At 60.4% G+C, this 17,064-nt stretch overlaps 3 protein-coding genes across 3 annotated transcripts in view; 1 reads left to right on the top strand and 2 right to left on the bottom strand.

The window, feature by feature from the left end:
- Positions 1-1,690: 1,690 nt before the first annotated feature.
- FOXS1 (forkhead box S1) lies at positions 1,691-3,836 on the bottom strand. Its single transcript, XM_015647692.3, has one exon. The coding sequence runs from the start codon at positions 3,086-3,088 to the stop codon at positions 1,742-1,744; it is 1,347 nt and encodes a 448-aa protein (XP_015503178.1). The 5' UTR covers positions 3,089-3,836; the 3' UTR covers positions 1,691-1,741.
- Positions 3,837-3,940: 104 nt separating this feature from the next.
- Positions 3,941-16,717, bottom strand: DUSP15 (dual specificity phosphatase 15). The gene is made up of 15 exons (XM_033519179.1): positions 16,267-16,717; positions 14,683-14,716; positions 12,744-12,826; positions 12,251-12,300; positions 11,552-11,626; positions 10,919-11,090; positions 10,539-10,747; positions 6,785-7,085; positions 6,181-6,370; positions 5,940-5,980; positions 5,584-5,686; positions 5,215-5,316; positions 4,738-5,133; positions 4,506-4,624; positions 3,941-4,401 (listed from the first exon to the last, which is right to left on the bottom strand). The coding sequence occupies exons 1-15, from the start codon at positions 16,285-16,287 to the stop codon at positions 4,261-4,263; spliced, it is 2,037 nt and encodes a 678-aa protein (XP_033375070.1). The 5' UTR covers positions 16,288-16,717; the 3' UTR covers positions 3,941-4,260.
- Positions 16,405-17,064, top strand: part of TTLL9 (tubulin tyrosine ligase like 9) — an 11,890-nt gene continuing 11,230 nt past the window's right edge. The window contains exon 1 of the mRNA XM_033519178.1: positions 16,405-16,722. Coding sequence (XP_033375069.1) covers positions 16,405-16,722 — 318 coding nt within the window. The remainder of the gene's footprint in view (positions 16,723-17,064) is intronic.

The following is a 17,064-nucleotide window of genomic DNA, read 5'->3' as shown; positions in this document are numbered from 1 at the left end:
GGACAGGAGTGCCCATCCCTAGCGGCTGCTGCAGTTTGAGGGGCAAACTGTGTGGGATGCGCCACACTGCTCCCAGCACAGGGACCCCATCCCGGGCACAGCACGGGGCCGGGGCCGTGTGTTCCCAGCCGGGGCGGGCGATGGGCCCGGCCACGCTGCGTGGGAACCAGACGGCCCCTGGGCACGGCTGCGGCGCTCGCTTCCTCCCTCGCCCCCGGGGACCGTGCGAAGGAGGGGGCTGAGGTCAGCCGCACTCGCCGCCGGCCGCTCCGGAGACGCCAGCATGATGTAGGCGCTCAAATATTGTTTTCCACTGGGTAGGGGAAAAAAAAGGGAGAAAAGAGAGGCCCAGGGCTGAGTGGCGATCCCCGATGATGAAGGGCGGCCCCCCCTGCCCTGCCCGGGGCTGGGACGCAGCCATGGCCGAGCAGCAGCCGTCTGGGGGCTGATAACAGAGGCATGACGTGGCCGCGGTGCTCCCGGTCCCGCAGTGACGGCAGTGTTCCTCCGTGCCAGCGCGGCCCCACAGAGACCCCCGAGACTGGCCAAACTGGAGTCCCACTGGCCTTGGGGAGCTGGGGAGACTTTGACACAAATTTGGTCCCCGCATCAGCACGGAGAGCCCCTGCCAGCCTTGTGTCTATCCTGGGGCTGGCTGTGCCATGGGGGGTGGGTGTTGCCGGTCCTTGGGAGCTCCCTCTCCCAACCTGGGGTTGGCAGGACAAGGGGCACAAGCACAGCCCCCCCACATTGCCAGCATCACTCTAGCCCCACTCCAGTGCTCAGAGGTGCTGACTTGGGTGTCCCAGTGCTGTGTGGCAAGGGGCTGGTGGCCAGGTCCCATCCTGGGGCTGTGTGCCCACACCAGTGTCCTCCAGCCTGGCCAGTTGGGGCATATCCCTGTGCCCAGCCCAGTGTCAACAGCGGTGACTCAGCTGGTGCCTCTTCACTGGCAGCCACCCTGCATGATTCAGGTCGGAGGAATCCACTTTCCTGGCTGTTCCCATCAGAGCTGCAGCCCCTGGCACAGCCTATCTTTGGGGCTGCCCTGGTCTCAGAGTCTGCAGGGACAAGTTGGAATCCCAAGCCAGGCACTGACACAGCCACAAGCAAGGACAGAGAGGGGGGAGAGCCCTGTCTACCCCCATAGCAGAGCCTCCACACTGTGCCACAACCCCTGGTGCCTCCCTGCCATCTGTCTGGGGCAACACGGGTCCATTTGCAGGGCCACACACTGAGGCTGGTGCCATTTGTGCCATGTATGCCATCCTGTGCAAAACCAGGAACTTGGAGGGGTCCCAGGCCTGGGAGGTGATAGTGGGGCTCCAGTGGGGGATAACTTCTGCTCCAGCACATCCCCTGATCCCTAAGGACAAAGTTCCCTCTCACTACCATGGGATGGCGCCTCAGGGGCTCCTGGCCCTACATTGTGACAGGACCTTGTCCCCGGCATCTCCCTGGGACACAGGACCTGGATGTAGGTGCCCTGACTCAGGCCATGCCCGTCCCCACATGGCCTCACCATCCAGTCAGTGATCACTGATGGAGGGACTGGTGGGGATGGAGGCTGTGCCAGGTGGCCTTGGGCACGTGTGTCCCCCAGCCAGCACCTGAGCTGGGGCTGAGGGTCCCCAGCTTGACCCTGCCCACTGCCCACCTCGAATGGGGCACAGAGACCACGGAGGCAGCATTGGGGAATGTGCTTTATTAGGTGCTGGGTTGTCCCAGGGTGGGGAGTCCCTCACTCAAAGAAGAACATGCCGGGTGTCCGGTAGAGGCAGGGGGGCAGCCCCAGGGGGTAGCCATTAGCCCCCTGCAGTGGAATCGTGGTCCCCGGCCCCCATGGCTCCTTCTGCTCACCTGCCCGTGGCCCCATGGCCCCGAAGGATGTCTGGCGGGGGGCAGTGGAGGCCGGGGGAGCTGTGGCCAGGAGATGCTCCAGTGCTGTGCTGCAGGGCCGCTCCTTCATGCAGAAGCTCAGCGCCTGCACCCGGCACTGGTAGCTGCTGCCCAGCGCCTCGGGGCCCGGCCGGCTGAAGGAGCCGAACACGGGCAGGTGGGGCTGCGTGTAGCCCTCTCCCTCCAGGAAGCAGGATGGGGGGGGCTTGCCCGTGCCGAGGAGGTTGCCAGGGAATGCAGGTGGCACCTGCCCGAACGGCTGACACGGCCCCAACCCAGAGGCAGCCAGCTCCTTGCCCTCCAGCTGCTCTGGGGGGGTGTCTGGGGTGGCCGGCGAGTCCTCCGGGGGGTCCCTGTGCTGGGTGGGCAGCAGGGCAGGCAGCAGGGCAGGGTGCTGGTGCTGGGCCGGGCGCTCGCTGGGCAGTGGGTACTGACCTGGCCGGGGCAGCTGCAGCGCCGCCGGGAGCCCCCCGAAGACAGTCTCCTTGGGCGGGCGGCTCTCGGGGGACGTGAAGAACGGCCCCTTGGGCTGTGACATGTCCGGCACGTACAGGCAGGGCTGCCTGGCCTTGGGCGGCTGCCGCCGGGCACAGGGCTCAGTGCACCCCGGCACCCCGGCACCCTCGGACAGAGCGGCGGGGCTCGGCAGGCGTCCTGTGCCCGACGGCGAGGGGTAGCCCCCCTCTGCCTTCCCCTCCTCCGGCAGCGGGGCGGCGGGCAGCCCTCGTGCCTGCTGTCTGGGGGTCTTCCCTCGCCCCTCATCTCCCTCAGTGCCTGGAGCATCCCGGACGCCCCTCTTCCTGGTGAAGCGCCGGCGGCGCCGCAAGAAGCTGCCGTTCTCAAACATGTTGTAGCAGTCGGGGTCGAGGGTCCAGTAGTTGCCCTTTCCCGGTTTCTTGTCATCACGGGGCACCTTGACGAAGCACTCGTTGAGGGAGAGATTGTGGCGGATGCTGTTCTGCCAGCCCTGCTTGTTCTCACGGTAGAAGGTGAAGCGGCCCATGATGTAGCGGTAGATGCCGCTGAGGGTGATGCGCTGCTCAGGCGCGCTCTGGATGGCCATGGTGATGAGGGCGATGTAGCTGTAGGGTGGCTTGGTGGCCTCAGCGCTGGGGAAAGAGCCGCCGGCCGGCTCAGGGGCCGGTGGGCTGCGCAGCGCCGCGTCGCCGACGGGGAGGTCCGGCTGCATCTTCCCGGCCGGCCCGCGCAGTTCCAGCTCTGCCGCTGATCCCGCTGTGCCGCACGGCCCCAGCACGGCCCGTTAAAACCCGGCCGGCGAGGGGGCGGCGGGCCCCTCCTCTGAGGGGCCGCCCAGGGCGGAGCGGGACTCTGCCGTCCAGCACTGGTCCCTGCGGACAGACGGACGGATGCGCCGCCAAGGCCTGCGGCCAGCAGCCAGTGGCCTCGGGGTTGGCACGGCCGCGGCTTCCCCAGGGCAGAGGCGGGCACAGCCCCCGGCTCCCCCAGCCCCTTTTCCCACGGAAGGTTCCCACGACCTGGTTCTCATCCTGCCCTGCTCACGGTGTGGAGCGGGGCTCCGGCTGGGCCTGCAGTGAGGCTGAGTGAGGCATGTTGGTAAGATTGAAGGTGTCCCCTGCCCACCCCAGTGCCTCAGACCCTGCCCCCCAGCCCGGGCTTGTGCTGGATCCTGTGCCAGGTCTCTCTGTTGTGCCAGATCCCTGCACTGATCTCATAGCTCAGAGCACAGCACAGACCCCAGGAACCTCATTGCACCACTCATGAGAGTAAACTGAGGGACAGGTAGCGATTGCCTTTGGGACAGCCTTGTGTTGCCAGGTCAGCACAGCAGCTACAGGCACCTTGCTGCTGCTTTCACCCCTGCCAAGGGGCTTGGACAAGGGGCAGGACAGGTCTGGAGCCAGTGCTGGGGGCAGGGTTTGTCTCACGCTGTTTCCCTGTGGCTGTTTCTGAGCTGGCTTTGCCCACATGAGCCTCTGTCGGGACTCAGCTTCCCCAGACACCTGTGCTCTGCTCAGACCAGCACCAGCCCCCCACACCAAAGCCAGCCCCCCAACACTGATACAAAAACATAACCTTTATTTCTAAGGTTCGCAATGGTGAGTCCTGGCAGCGCAAGGTGCAAGAATGGAGCCAGGTCCGCCCTGGCTTGCTGAATAGGCACGCAATAAATCCCTCCTGGGGGACTTCTAGGGAATAAATACAGCAATCACAGGGGCAGCAGTACCTGCACACCCCAGCTAACATCTGTCCTTGTCTGGTCCTGAACACTGAGCATCCTGAGCACTCTGCCTTGGGACATGCAGCTGGAGCGGGGCCATGGGGCTCAGAGCCTCCCACTCTGAGACTTTATGGCAACTGGGCTCTCCTCTCCCACCCACTTCAGGGCTGGCAGAGCTGTTTGAGGACATGGAAGATGTGGCTGGAGGTGCCAGGGGCACAGGCCTGGGGGGAATTGCAGAGCAGCATCGGCCTCAAGCGCTGGGCATGATGGAAGAGCTCCCGTGCAAACACCGGCTCCACCTGTGGAGGCACAGAACAATGGAGGATGGGCACAGGTCCGTGTCCCTGCATTGCAATTGTCCCTGTGCCTGGCTCAGGGGTTGCCAGCCCCAGTGGGTACTCACATGAGCCATGATGAGCTTCTGGAAGGGGTGCCCAGCTCTGGTGGGGTATTCCTCCCCGAAGCACAGGTAGATCTGGTACTGAGGTATGAGTTGCCCATTGCTCAAGTACTCCCTCACCTCTGCAAGACACCAAACCTATCAGGGGACACAGAGTCCTGACAGCCCCCATCAGCCACACCAGGGCAGCACCTGCCCCTCTTTCCGAGGGGAGTGGGGTCTCCCAGGGACTTACGCTGTATGTACTGCTGTGTGTCCAGCAGCTTGTAAGTCTTCTCCCTCTCCAGCTTGTTGGGCCAGTTCTTGTGTGGGGCCAGCGGCCCGTTCCAGTACACCCTGCCCTGGCACTGCCGCTTCATGAAGACCCCCTCAGGTGCTACCCACAGCAGCACCCCACGCTCCAGGTGGGGCAAGAGCCGCTCCAGCACGTCGGTCATGCAGGCCACATGGCCATGGCCACTGAGCACTTGCGGTGGGGGGAACTTTATCTGCTCCATGCAGGAGGGGCCGTAGAGGTGCTCGCTGTCGGCCGGCACGGCGCTGGTGGTGATGCGGCAGCCCTCGGCTGTGCGGGTGGTCACCTCCTTCACCAGCACATCGCAGTAGTACAGGCGGATGTGGAGCCAGCAGTCTGGGGCAAAGGGAGGGTCAGTTCATGGGCAATCTGGGCTGGTGGGGCCACCCAGAGCATTGCCTGCAGCGTGGCTCCTACCTGAATTGTTGACATCCTCCACAGGGAGGTAGGACTGGGGTCCAGGAAGAAGCTGGCCATGGGTTGGGTTCCAGCCATAGAAGACTCCCCTCACAAGGAACCCTGGACCAGGGCAGAGGTGAGGTGGTAAAAGAGTGGCTTCCAGGCACTCTCCTGGCCCAAGCCCCTGGGCCCACACTTCCCACTGTGTTTGCTCATTATTAGATCTCATTATATCCCCTAAGGCTTTGCTGGGGCAGGGTGGGAGTCCTCAGCTCCTGCCTCAATCCTCACAGGTGTTGCCTGCACGAGCAACAGGAGAGCAGAATCCTGGCAGAAGCATGTGCTCCCTACCCCCTGCCCCATCCTACAGAGAGGGACCCTCCTCACCTCTCTCAGTTGGGTGGCCAGAGAGCCGGGGCTGTGGAGGCACGTGGACACTGTCCAGCATGTCCTTCTGGCTTTCCTCCTTTGGACTGCCTGCAGTGCTGCCCTGGGGGTAGGAGCAGCTTTGGTGAGGGCTGAGCTGGTAGCAGGGGATCTGAGCCAGCTCCTGCCTCTACCATGGACCCCATAAGCCAGCAGATCCCCTGCCTGGGTCTGGCAGTGCATGGCACAGGGGACCCTCTCTGATTCCCCTTGGGACAAATGCAGGCAGTGTGCAAGCGGGGGAGCAGCTGATGGGTGAAGGGGGGATTTGAGGGTCCCACCTTCTCCCCTGCCTGGATGGCACAGGTCAGGCTCACCTGCTGGTCCTCACTGCCTGGGGACTGTGTGTCACTGTCCTCTGCAGAGAGCAAGAAAGAACAGATGAACCCCTGCAAACGGCAGGAACAGCCCCAGGGAAGACAGCTGGCTCTCTGGGACACCCAGAGAGGAAGAGGAGCAGGGAGGAAGGGTAATGTCTGTGGGGCACGGGGCTTGTACAGGCATGGTTCAGGTATCAATCCCACATCTGGGACAGGAGGAGGGACAGCAGGGACGTACCTGCATCACAGGCTCTGTCAGTCACGATCTGGTACACCTTGTAAGGCTCGGAGATGTCCAGCTGGCTCCGCTCGGGCACCTCCTGGAAGTCGGTGCTCTTGTTGAGGGCGCAGCGCAGCCGCGTCTTCCAGGTGGAGGGGTCGGCCTTGTCCGTCCCTTCGTGGTATTTCCCCTTGTAGACGGCCCAAGCCTGAGGGACAGAGGGTGCTCTGTGCTGTGGGGGCTGCCACACCCTGACCCCCGGCTCGGGGTACCCCAGGGACCCGGCAGGGTATGAGTCCGCCGGGGTTTGGGGGCAGTGGGGAAGCAGGGCTCTGTGTCCTGGGGGACTGCGGGGTCGCAGGGGAGCACACGGAGCTGGGCGGTGTGTGCCGGGGTGTGCATGGAGCCAAAAGCCGTGGCGCTGCGCACAGAGTCCGGTAGTGGACAGCCCCGGAGGTGCACATGGCTGCACAGAGCTGGGTGAGCGATTCCGGGGTGCGCACGGAGCTGGGCAGTGGAGACCCTCGGGCAATGGGGAGCCCCGGGAGTGCACACGGAGCCCGGCGACCAGTCCCGGGGACTCTCCCAGGGCCGAGTGGGGACCGCGGGGAGCCCGGGATACCTTGAAGAGCGCAGCATCCTCCTGCTGCCGGTAATCCTGCTTGGCCGCGTGCTTCCAGGGGATGCGGAAGAGCGTTCGGTGCCGGTTCTCCCAGCGCAGCCCCGGGTACCGGCCGCTGTCGATCTGCGCGATCAGCCACTCCTTCAGCCGCATGGGCGCCCCCGGCTCCGCCATCGCGGCCCGGCGGCGAAACCGAAAGCGGCTCCGGCTTTCACTTTCCCTTTCCTGGCCCACGCCGCAGGTTCTGGCTGACCCAAAGCGCGGGGAGGGGGGAGGAACGGATCTTAAAATTTTTCCACTGCTTCACTTTTCCCCACGCAGCAGCGTCAGACATCCGTGTTCAGGAAAAAGTGATGTCGTAACTGAAGGTTACAGCAATGGGAAGAGCTGGAGCTGGTGCCTCTCGGAGGGACCCCCAAAAAAGGCATCCCCGAGGTTTCAGACCTTCACAATGTGTGCACCCATGTACACCAGTGGTGATTTTAAGCTCTTCCCGTTGTTCATTGGCTCCTGCGGAGGCTCTGGGTCATTGACCCCCACCCCGGGAAGTGCCCTTTGTTAGGCAAAGGGTGAGCGCCCGTTCCCGGCTCTTGCCTGGGGCTCCAGCCTTTCCCTGCGGTGGAGAACACAATGTGCAGCTCGCACTGGTGATTTACATACCGAGATACCTGAGCTAGGTGCATTTCTCAACACAGGCACCCTGCACTCAAGGGAGAGGGGCAGGCAGATTGCATCCACGGGACAAGGCACCAGATGGCACACGGAACTCTCCTCCACCCCTCCCAAATGCTTCCCCTAAAACTGTCAGGTCTCCCACATGCTCACCGAAGGGGCCAAGGGACTCTACTCCCTGCTTTGGGGACCCAGCCAGACACGTCCCAGCCGCAGGGATTGCGTCCTCCCGTGGGACCAGCTGCTCACTCCATGGGTGTGGGGAGCTGCAGGGAACTGCGGAAAGAGCACGGGGTTTCCAGGGTGGTGTGAACAGTCACATGTCCCCATCTCTCAAATCTCTCCTCTGCTCTAATGCTCACGTCTGCCTCGTTGGGCTCTGGATGCTGAGTCGAACGGGAAACGGGTGAGAAGGGCGGATGAGCTGTGCCAACGGCTGCCGGGACTGGGGTGGGACACATCCTGCACCAGGGCATGGGCTGGGCCACTCGGGGGTGACACTGGTCTTGGTGATTCCTTCATCACTGCTGCAGAGTTCCATATCGCTGTGCAGGGAAACCCTGCTCCTCTGCCCGGCTGCTGCCCCCAAAGTCTCCTTTTGCAGTCTTCCAGGTCTCCTTTCCTGCTCTGAGTCAGAAAAAGTCACCTCTGGCCAAGAGGAGAAGCGAAGTTCCTGAGAGCTACTGGGGCTGCAAAGTCTCCAAATGAATAATCAGTGGCAGAGAGCCCAGTCCTGGGCTTTCCCAGAGGCTGTGAGGACAGGGCATGGACACGTGGCACAGGGGGCACATGGGGCCACACGGGGTGTACAAGCGAGCCCCACTGGCAGAGGTTTTATCTCCTTATTGAGCCTGTCTGGGACCCCTTTGTTGCAAAGTGAAGCCCAGGCACCACCTGTGCCCCCCATCAGGGTGAGCTGTGGGGCCACATTCTGGGAAGAGGGCCTGGGTATTGACTGACACAGAATCCCCATCTCCCCTTTCTGCCTTGGGAAGCAGAGCCATGGCAAGGAGTCACTGCACAGCCTCCCAGTGGCTTGCACCGATTACATCCAAGGCCAGGAGATAATCGCAGCCGCCGGCTCGTTTGTCAGCCCCAGCCCGCCGGGATAAGTTTTATTGGTCGGCTTTTTATCGGCCGGCCGGGGATTTCATGTGGTGTGGCAGCCGCCTGGTGACGCAGGACTCGAGGGATCTAATTACCCCTAATCATCGAGGACGCTCAGGAGCCAGATTCCCTGCTGTATTCTTCACCACGCTTCTCCCTTCCCAGGGAAGGTGAAGCTGCTTAACCCTTAAACTTTTCATGCCAAAATGAGTCAAACATTAACTCGTAACTAACGCTGCCCTCGCCTGGGTTTTTCCAGGCTGTGTAAATCAGATCTGCCAAAATAAATACGTTTTGCTGTGCTGTGGAGCTGAGCTGGAGGGGCCAGGGCCCTGTGTGGTTTACAGTGGGAACAGGGGAATCCCTGGGTGTAAACACCTTGGCATAAGGTGTCCCAGTGTGGGAAGGTGCAGCTGTGCATGGGGCACACATCCATCCCAGATGCGTGGTCCTGGGCTGCAGGACTTCTACCCTGCTGCGTGCTGAGGAGGCCAAAGGGTGCTGCAGAGCGGCAGCTCTGGGGCCTGGGGCGAGGCAGTGGGTAGAGGCACCTGAAGGAACTGGAATGAGAGTGGGATCCCATGGCAGATGTGCAGGAGCAGCGAAGGGTGATGAACCCCTGGTTATTCACTTCACTCAGTATCTACCCAGAGAGAGTGGAGCTCCCAGTCTGCCTGGGTCACCCCAAGGCAGCACCCAGCCCAGCAGGCAGAAACTGGCAGCAGAAAGGAGCCCTGGTCTTGAAGCTTTGTCTCCTGGGTGATCCCTTCCCCCTAGGAGAGGGGGCAGGAATGAGGGGGACCCCAGAAAAATGCTCTAAGTCCCAACAGGGACAATGTTGCTTACCCAGCTGGGCATCCTTGGAATTTTTCCCACCTGGGACTCTGCCCCAGGAAAAAGTGTAAATGGGACAGGTCTGGGGCTTGTGATACTCAGCTGGTGCCAGGTTCTCAGTACTTCCAGCAGCTGGAGCCAGCAGACTCCTGGAACTGGTGCTCCTGGATCCAGCGAGTGGAGAGGCTACAGTGAGACAGGCTCCAGGTAAGTTCCCACTTGCTGCTCCCAACCTCTCCTGGAGCAGAGCTTGTCCCCAGAGAGCCCTACCATGGCACTCACACTTCTGGCCTTCCTTGTCAGCTTCCCACAGGGCAGCAGGGTGAGCCCTGTCAAGGCATGCCAGTGTCCCCAGCTCACTCTCCAGAGTGGCCAGCAGCAGCAGCTGCGGACTGGTCCCATGATGGGACCTTCCCCCTTGGCATCCCTGGCCAACCCGGCCATCACAGGAGAGTCAGACCACAGAGAAGGGTATTTATTACTTGGGGACATAGAAACTCTTTAAGCAAAATGGCTTAAGGCTCTGCTCTAGTGAGGTCTGGCCAGGTTAAATGCTTGGTTCCCACCTGTTACAGATTGTGCCCTGGGATAGGTGGGAATGGGGTGCAATGGATTCCTAAAGCTACAGTGCTTGCTCAGAGCTTGTGCTTGGCCAGTCTGGAGCTGGACCCTTGCCTGGGAGCCTGTGTGGTGGCATTACCTGCTGGCACACTGGTGTGTCCCCGCTCCGCAGCCAACCTGGATGGTGGGAGCTTGTGCTGCTGGTGGGAAAACCGCTCTGAGGGGAGCACCGGCTCTCCCATGCACCCTGAGGCCATGCAGTGGGTACCCAAGTGCCAAAGCTGCTGCTGGCAACACCTGGATACTGGCCTGTGTGTTCTGCCCCAAGCAGGAGCCTGCAGTGACCTGGGGCAGAGACCTGTGTTCCCAGCAGGGTGGATGTGAAGAAGATGAACCCAGCATGTGCTGCAAAGCCCAACAGCGTCCATGAAACCTGCCCAGACAGAGGGTGGCACATTCCCACCCCAGAAGAGAAGAAGGAGCTGGGCTTTGTGCAGGTTCCTGTCCCACTGTGTTGCATCTCTTTCATCTCTCCCAGGCTGTTGGGTGATGCTCACTGCTCTCCCTTGGCTTGGGTCACTTCAGACAAGCCGGGATGCAGGAGAACGTCCTCTTCACCCGCAGCAGGAAGGGACTTGTGCTCCTCATGTCTCTGGCTCTTGGGACCAGTCCTTGCACAGCTCCCTCTGTCCTGGATGTTCCTTCTCTCCCTGCTGGCAGCAAGGCCTTTATTTCTTCCTCGTCATTGAAAGGAGACATCCCATACCTCTGCTTCAGGTGCCTGCGGACCTGGGGAAGAAGTGAGAAGTAAAATACAGTGCTGGTTTACAAGGGCAGGTCCAAGTCTGCCAGCAAGGGGAGTGGGGAAGAAACCAAGTCCCCTCAGGACTCGTCCTTGCTCTGAGACCCATGACAGGCTCAGCCATGGAGCAGGGCATGGGTGGCAGAGGTTTGTCCCACCTTGCGGGCTGCACTGCCGCTGAATTCAGACAGCTGCTGCCTGAAGCCGGGGTTGGGGTTGGCGACGGGCCGGATGGTTCGGATGGCATCCAGCACCTCCTGGCAGCTCAGCTCCGTGACAACCATGACGTAGGCAACGACCACCGTGGTACTGCGGGAGATGCCAGCAAGGCTGGCAAGGGAAAGTGCAGAAGAGCTGGTGTTAGTGGCGCACCTTGACCCCATGTTTGCCTCTTCCTCCACCCTTGTGCCTCAGATATTTCAGTTTTTCTCTAAGGACTTGCTCTCCTGGAGGCCTGAGACCTTCCAAGGTCCTGGCCATCAGTGCCTATAAATACCCATTCCTCTACAGGGAACGGGAGCAGCAGCCACTGCCTGGCTGCCTGCCCCAAAACCCGCTCATCCCGCGCACTCAGCTGCAGCAAAAAGCTGCCCCAGTTCCAGGACTGCCTGGATCCCGCTGGGTTTGAGTCACAAGCCACAGCTGAGGGTGGATCCTGGGTGGGTCCATTGGCACAGAGCCCTCTGGCACAGGCTGGCTTTGATCAGGGGTTGCAGCTAAAGTGAGGGGCAAGGGGCTTTATCTGCTGAGCTGTGGGGACACAGCAGTGGGCACAGGGGAAGAAGCATTACCAGTGGACAAGACAGTTCCCTCCATGCAGACGACACTGATGGATAAAGCTGATGCATTCCTTGAAGTGCCTCTTGCTAGCAAGAAAAACAAACCAGACAGAATAAGAACTTCAGGGGTGGAACAGCATTTTTAGCTGCAGGCAGAACAGCCCTGCCTGTTTGAGTTGTTTTAGGGGATCTGCCAGCCACTGCTGAGACCTGAGCAGCTCCATGCTGTTTATTCCCAAGGAAAGGTGGATTTGCCAGCTCATTCTGTGCTGGGGACACAGAAGGGGACACTGTGCTGGGGATGCACGGGGCTGCCCTGTGACTTGTGTGACTCATGCTGGGCCAGTGGGACGCTGGCTGCTTGAATCTCCAGCCACGCCTGTGCCCTTGGCTGGCTCCACACACCCTTTATGTGCTTTCCCCTCTCCAGACACTTCCCAGGGGGATGCTTGCTGTTCCTTTCCATGGCTGCTGCAGAGTGGCTCCCCCTCATCTCACCCCAGGGCTCATACCCTCACAGCACTCGCTGAACTGGGATGCTGTCAGGGTCCAAGGGTGGTCCCCTGCACTGTGGCATCACATCTCCAGCCTGTGCATTGTTGTGCTTTAGGAGCTAGAGGCAGCACATGGAAGGCTTGAGAAGCTGTGAGCCCTCACCTTTGGTCACCCTCTCACCTCCCTGCATGACCCCAGCCTCCCCAGGGTACTCACATGTTGGCTTCAGGGGTGTCAGGCAGGGGAATGCGGAGGTAGGTGATGTCCTGGAAGACAGAATAGAAGAGGAGAAGCTCAGGTACTGCAGCCAGGGTGTCATACATGGTCAGAACAGGGCTGGCAGTGCCTTTGCTCCTCACCCACAGCTGCCTACAGGGTTTTGATTCTTCCACACAGCATCCCCCCTGTATGGGGATGGGGCCACACTCTCCCTGGGGTGAAGGGCAGGGCAAGGGGACACCAGCAACTCGTGGGAGGGGATGGGAAACAAGAGGAGTCTGGAGAGCTGGAAATTGTTTCCCGTCAGTGTTCAAGGCCGGGTTATAGTCACAAGACAGCCAGTTTCCCATGCCGGGGGGCCGCCCAGCTCCTCTGGGATCAGTGACCAGGGAGAGGTGTACATGCTATGGAATGCTCAGAGCAGGAAGGAAGATGCAGCATGGAAGGAGCTTCAGGAGTTTACAGGGTGACATCTAGTGCAGGACCCTACCTTCAGCAAGGGCTGGGGGGATTCATGGATTGAAACAATGTGGGTGATCTTGTTCCGGCTTAGCTGCTCCAGGTCTTTGGCATCTGAAGGATAAAACTAGACATCAACATGTATTCATTTCCTACCCTTCTATTCTCACAGTGCTCCCACCCTGCTTCTACAGCCAGCCAGCACACAGAACCCTGCTCCAGCAGATCAACTGCATCCCACCCCCACATGCAGCCGTGCAGACATGGGCAAACATGGAAACCTGGAATGTCAGTCCCATGATCCTGAACCAGAGGCCTCTCCCTGATCCTTTCTCGTTGCTGCTCATGCTGGTTAAACCATTCACACCTGCACAGAAACACTCTGGGTGAGCAGGCAGTGTCCCTCCTGCCTGTACTTGTCCCTGCTTTGGGAAGAGACGTGCCCTGCCCATACCTCCGTGAGCAGACACACACGTAGCACTGGGACTTGCTGCAGCCTGAGAGAACTGCTTTATCTTGTACACTATGGATGTGGACCTGCAGCAATATATATCAACTCTGATTTTCTGTAGAAAACACCTGAGTAGTGACTTGCTTCTTTCTGGTCTCTTCTCTATGCAACTGCATGGACAGAAATGGGGTATCCTTTGCTGTTTGGGGCAATGCTTCAGCATTCTGGATGTGATCCTGGCCTCTGGTCCAGCACAGCAGTTGTTCACAGGAAGGGGAGCGTGCTTGTCTTGCTGAGCAGCTTCCGAGTGTCTCCCTTTCATGCCACAACCAGCAGATGCAGCAAGCGTGGGGAGGAGGGGTAACATTTCCCCATCTCATTCTTTTGGGTTTCTAAACTTTCACGTGGTATAAAACCTTGGCTCAGGAATCCAGCCCGGGATGTGCTAACGGCATGATGTGAATTTTAATAGGAGCGAGTCTCAAGGGAGATGCTCTGCAGGGAAGCTGTGGTCTGTGTGGGGAGGGAGATGGGGACCCTTGTGGGGACTCACACACCTTCCCATCCACCTCAGCAGGCAGTGACAGCAAATGGTGACACTGGAATCAGAGCTTACCAGGGCTGGAAAAGCTTCCAGTTGGAGGAAATGTCTCTGTGAGCTTAATATTGCAGGCCTAGAATCTTGTCACGCTGGATTGCCTGGCAGAGTGATGAGGAGTGTTTGGATGGCATCAGGCCTAGGCCCCACAGCAGAGGCTGCTCACAGGAACCCCCGTCATGAACCTGGCATCTGGGTGCCCTTGTCCCTCTGCTCCCAGCAAGCCACAGCCCCCCCAGCTCAACTTGAAGTGCTCCATGGGGCACAGGGAGAACAGGGCTGCCACTCCAGTGACATTTCCTTAGCAATTCACACCAGTGGTTTTAAACTTCCACAGTGCTTACAGAAGCTGGCAAAGGAACCATCAGGGAGGCAGGATTACTCATAAATGCTGGTTTGTCATGGCCGATGCCAGCCCTTGGTCATTAACTGTCCCCTGACAATGGAAACTCCTTAAAATAGTGACTTGGTGTGACAAGGTGTGACAAGACTCTGCCTTTGGGATATTCCCTCCTGAGGGTGGGCAGCCCCTCTGGCCTCTTCTACAGCTGCAAAACTGGGGAGCATTACCCTGTCCTGCTCTCTTGCACCCATGTGGCACCACCAGCTCCTCTGCTCCTGGCACAGAATCCACATTTCCTTCTTGGCTCCTTTCCCCAATGTATCCCAAGAGCTCAAGGCAGCTGTTAAATAAGGAAACCATGCAAAGGCAGGGGTCCCTGCCTTGCCTTTCTCACAGTGTCTTCACTCCCACTACTGCCAACCCCAATTGGGTGACAGAGCAGAGCAGGCCGTGGGCACAGGCAGGGCGGTGGGTGCAGGCAGAGTGTCAGGCAGCATTTGCAGGCAGGAAGACACCAGCTCAAGCAAGCCCCACTCCCCAGCTGGAGAACATATCTGCAGCAGCTGAGTTCCACTTACCAACGAAGTTCCCAAGGTAGAGGCCAGGCAGGATCTGTGGGAAACAAGGAGAAGTGGCAGTGTGAACAGTGACCTCATACTGTGGTACCCACTGTGCTGGGACCCATGCTGGGAAGCAGTGACCTTGGCTGGAAAGGCCAAAGCTCTGGCATTGACATGACCATGACCATTTCCAGCCCTGGGGCAGGAACGGTGCTGGGGCAGCTGGACCTGTGCATTTTCAGGGCTGCCACTGCCCTGGCATGCAGGATGTGGGGCTGGATATAGCCCTGGCACCTGCAACTATCTGGCACTGCACTCTCACAGGCATGTTTTTTTTTGTTTTTTTTTGCTCCTCTTGTTTATCATCAATTAGTCCTCCGTTGGGGTTTATTACCTGAGCTCAGCAAGTTGCATACACCTTTGTACAGCCTTGGACTCTACCTGTGACCTGTGGAAGCCCTGCTGCTTGAGGGATGGGAAAGCAACAGGCACAGAGAAGCTTATAGGGGATGTGGCTGTCCCCCTCCCACCTTGAGCTCCACTCCCCTCACTCTGCACTGCAGGAAGCCCATTTCTCACAGTCCAGGCACAGATTGCTCTGGACACCATGCTTTCAGCTCATTTCCCCTGGGAAATTCCACTTCTCATGATGAAAAGATAATTACTTGACAAGGCCTCTGTTAACAGCACTGCAGATGCAGAAGCAGGACACCTTGTAAACCTTGTCAACCAGAGCTATTTTATATTCTCCCTCACTCACAGCCTGGGCAGTGAGTTCAATCCTGTATCCAGCCGGTTCTCTGCCAGCTTCTCCCTGCAGCAATATTTGGTGTCCAGGGCAGGTGGAGGTGATTTTCACTTGCACAGCTGGACTCACACTAGTCTCACTGCTCACATTTGGAAAGGTTTCTCTCGACTTAAAGCTTAAAGAAGGGGTTTTTTTTTAAGTGATTCCTGCAATTTCAGATCAATTTCCTATCGACGGGGTGCCTTTAATTCACAGCTGCGGCACTGAGAGGAGCGGGTGGGAGAGCGCCAGTTAGCAAGGGCAGTTCCCAAGGGCAGGACACTGAACCATGAATAAACAGCATGTGCCTATCCCCAGCACCCTGCTGACCCGCTCCTCAGAGGAGAAAACGGGGCAGCACCTAAGTAAAATAGTGCCCATCCCCTCTGCCCCATGATGCCGAGCCCCACGCACAGCCCGGCCACGCTGAGCAGGGGGTGCGGGACCACCAGGCTCGGGGTCATACAGGGCTCCCAGCATGCGCTTGGTGCTGGATCCTTGGGATTAAAGGTGTTGGGGAAAGTTCCCCCCTTCCTTGAAGAAACTCGCTGTGACCCCTGCCCTCCACCCCCCCCGGGCAGCAGTCAGCTGTCCCAGCGCAGTGTCCCTGCCTGTTTCACCTCCGGTGTTGCTCTGCCGGCAGATAAACAAACAAATAAAGAGCTGAGCCTTGTGCCGGACCCGGTGCCGGCAGGTGAAACATCACTTGGCACGGCACAGGCAGCCGCCAGGTAAAGGTCTCCCACCTCCGGCACCGTGCGAGCCGCCCGGGCATGGCCGAGCTGCAGAGCAGCCGCCCCAGCGCTCCCCGTTACCTGGCTCATGCCGTTCCCCATGGCCGACGGCGGGCGCCGGGGGTGGGGACGGGGCGCGAGTGTCCTTGTCCCCAATGCTGCCGTCCTCCCCGTCCCCGGGCGCAGCTGCCGTCCCCGCTGCCTGCTCGGGTTCCCGTCATGAAGAGCTTGGCTCCCCCAGGATCGCTGCTCGTTCCCAGCGCGGCAAGGCCGGGCCGGTGGCTGTGCCGGGGCAGAGGGGACCGCGGCCGCCGTTCTCCGCGGCTCCTGCCGAGGCCCTTCCCCGGCTGCTCCGGCGCTGCCGCGCACCGGCTGCTGCCTGGCCGGGAGCAGACAAAGGAGGAGAAACTCCCCCCCTGCACCGTGGCGTGGGAGCACGGGGCCGCGCTGGCTGCTGCCTGTCGCCGCTGCCCGCGGCCGCACAAGGCTGCACTGTTGGGAGAAGAACAAAACCTTTGTCCTGCTCCATCAAGGAAGGTCTGTGCGGCCACGCGGCGAAGCGCCCAGCAGCATGCCTACCCCTGCCCACGCCATGCCCACCCCTGCATGCACCGTACCTATCCCTGCCCTGCCCGCAGCGTGTCCACCCCCGCTCGCACTGTGCCCACCCCTGCCTGCACCACACCCCCCCTGCCCTGCCCGCTCCAAGCCCACTCCTGCCCGAGCCCACCTGCAGCCAGGTGCCGCAGGATCCCTGCCCTGCCCGGGGGGCTGCAGGAGTGTCCTGCGGACTTCGCAGGGCCGCAGGATGGGCAGTGCCAGCGACGAACAGGGCTAAGGGGCTCCCAACCACTGCCTGTGGCCGCCAGCCCGCAGGGA

This window comes from Parus major, chromosome 20, assembly GCF_001522545.3.
Source record: "Parus major isolate Abel chromosome 20, Parus_major1.1, whole genome shotgun sequence".
Classification (NCBI taxonomy): Eukaryota; Metazoa; Chordata; class Aves; order Passeriformes; family Paridae; genus Parus; species Parus major.
Note: the sequence above shows the minus strand (reverse complement) of the source record. Positions and strands in the feature narration are given on the sequence as shown.

Bases quoted from the DNA above. Each gene is read 5' to 3' on its own strand.
- FOXS1 (XM_015647692.3), bottom strand. From the start codon at position 3,088: ATGCAGCCGGACCTCCCCGTCGGCGACGCGGCGCTGCGCAGCCCACCG.
- DUSP15 (XM_033519179.1), bottom strand. From the start codon at position 16,287: ATGGGGAACGGCATGAGCCAG. The intron at 10,748-10,918 runs GTGGGACAAACC...CTTCTTCCCCAG, and splicing joins GCGGCAGTGCAGCCCGCAAG to GTCCGCAGGCACCTGAAGCA. The intron at 4,402-4,505 runs GTGAGTACCCAC...GTGCCTCCACAG, and splicing joins AGAAGCTCATCATGGCTCAT to GTGGAGCCGGTGTTTGCACG.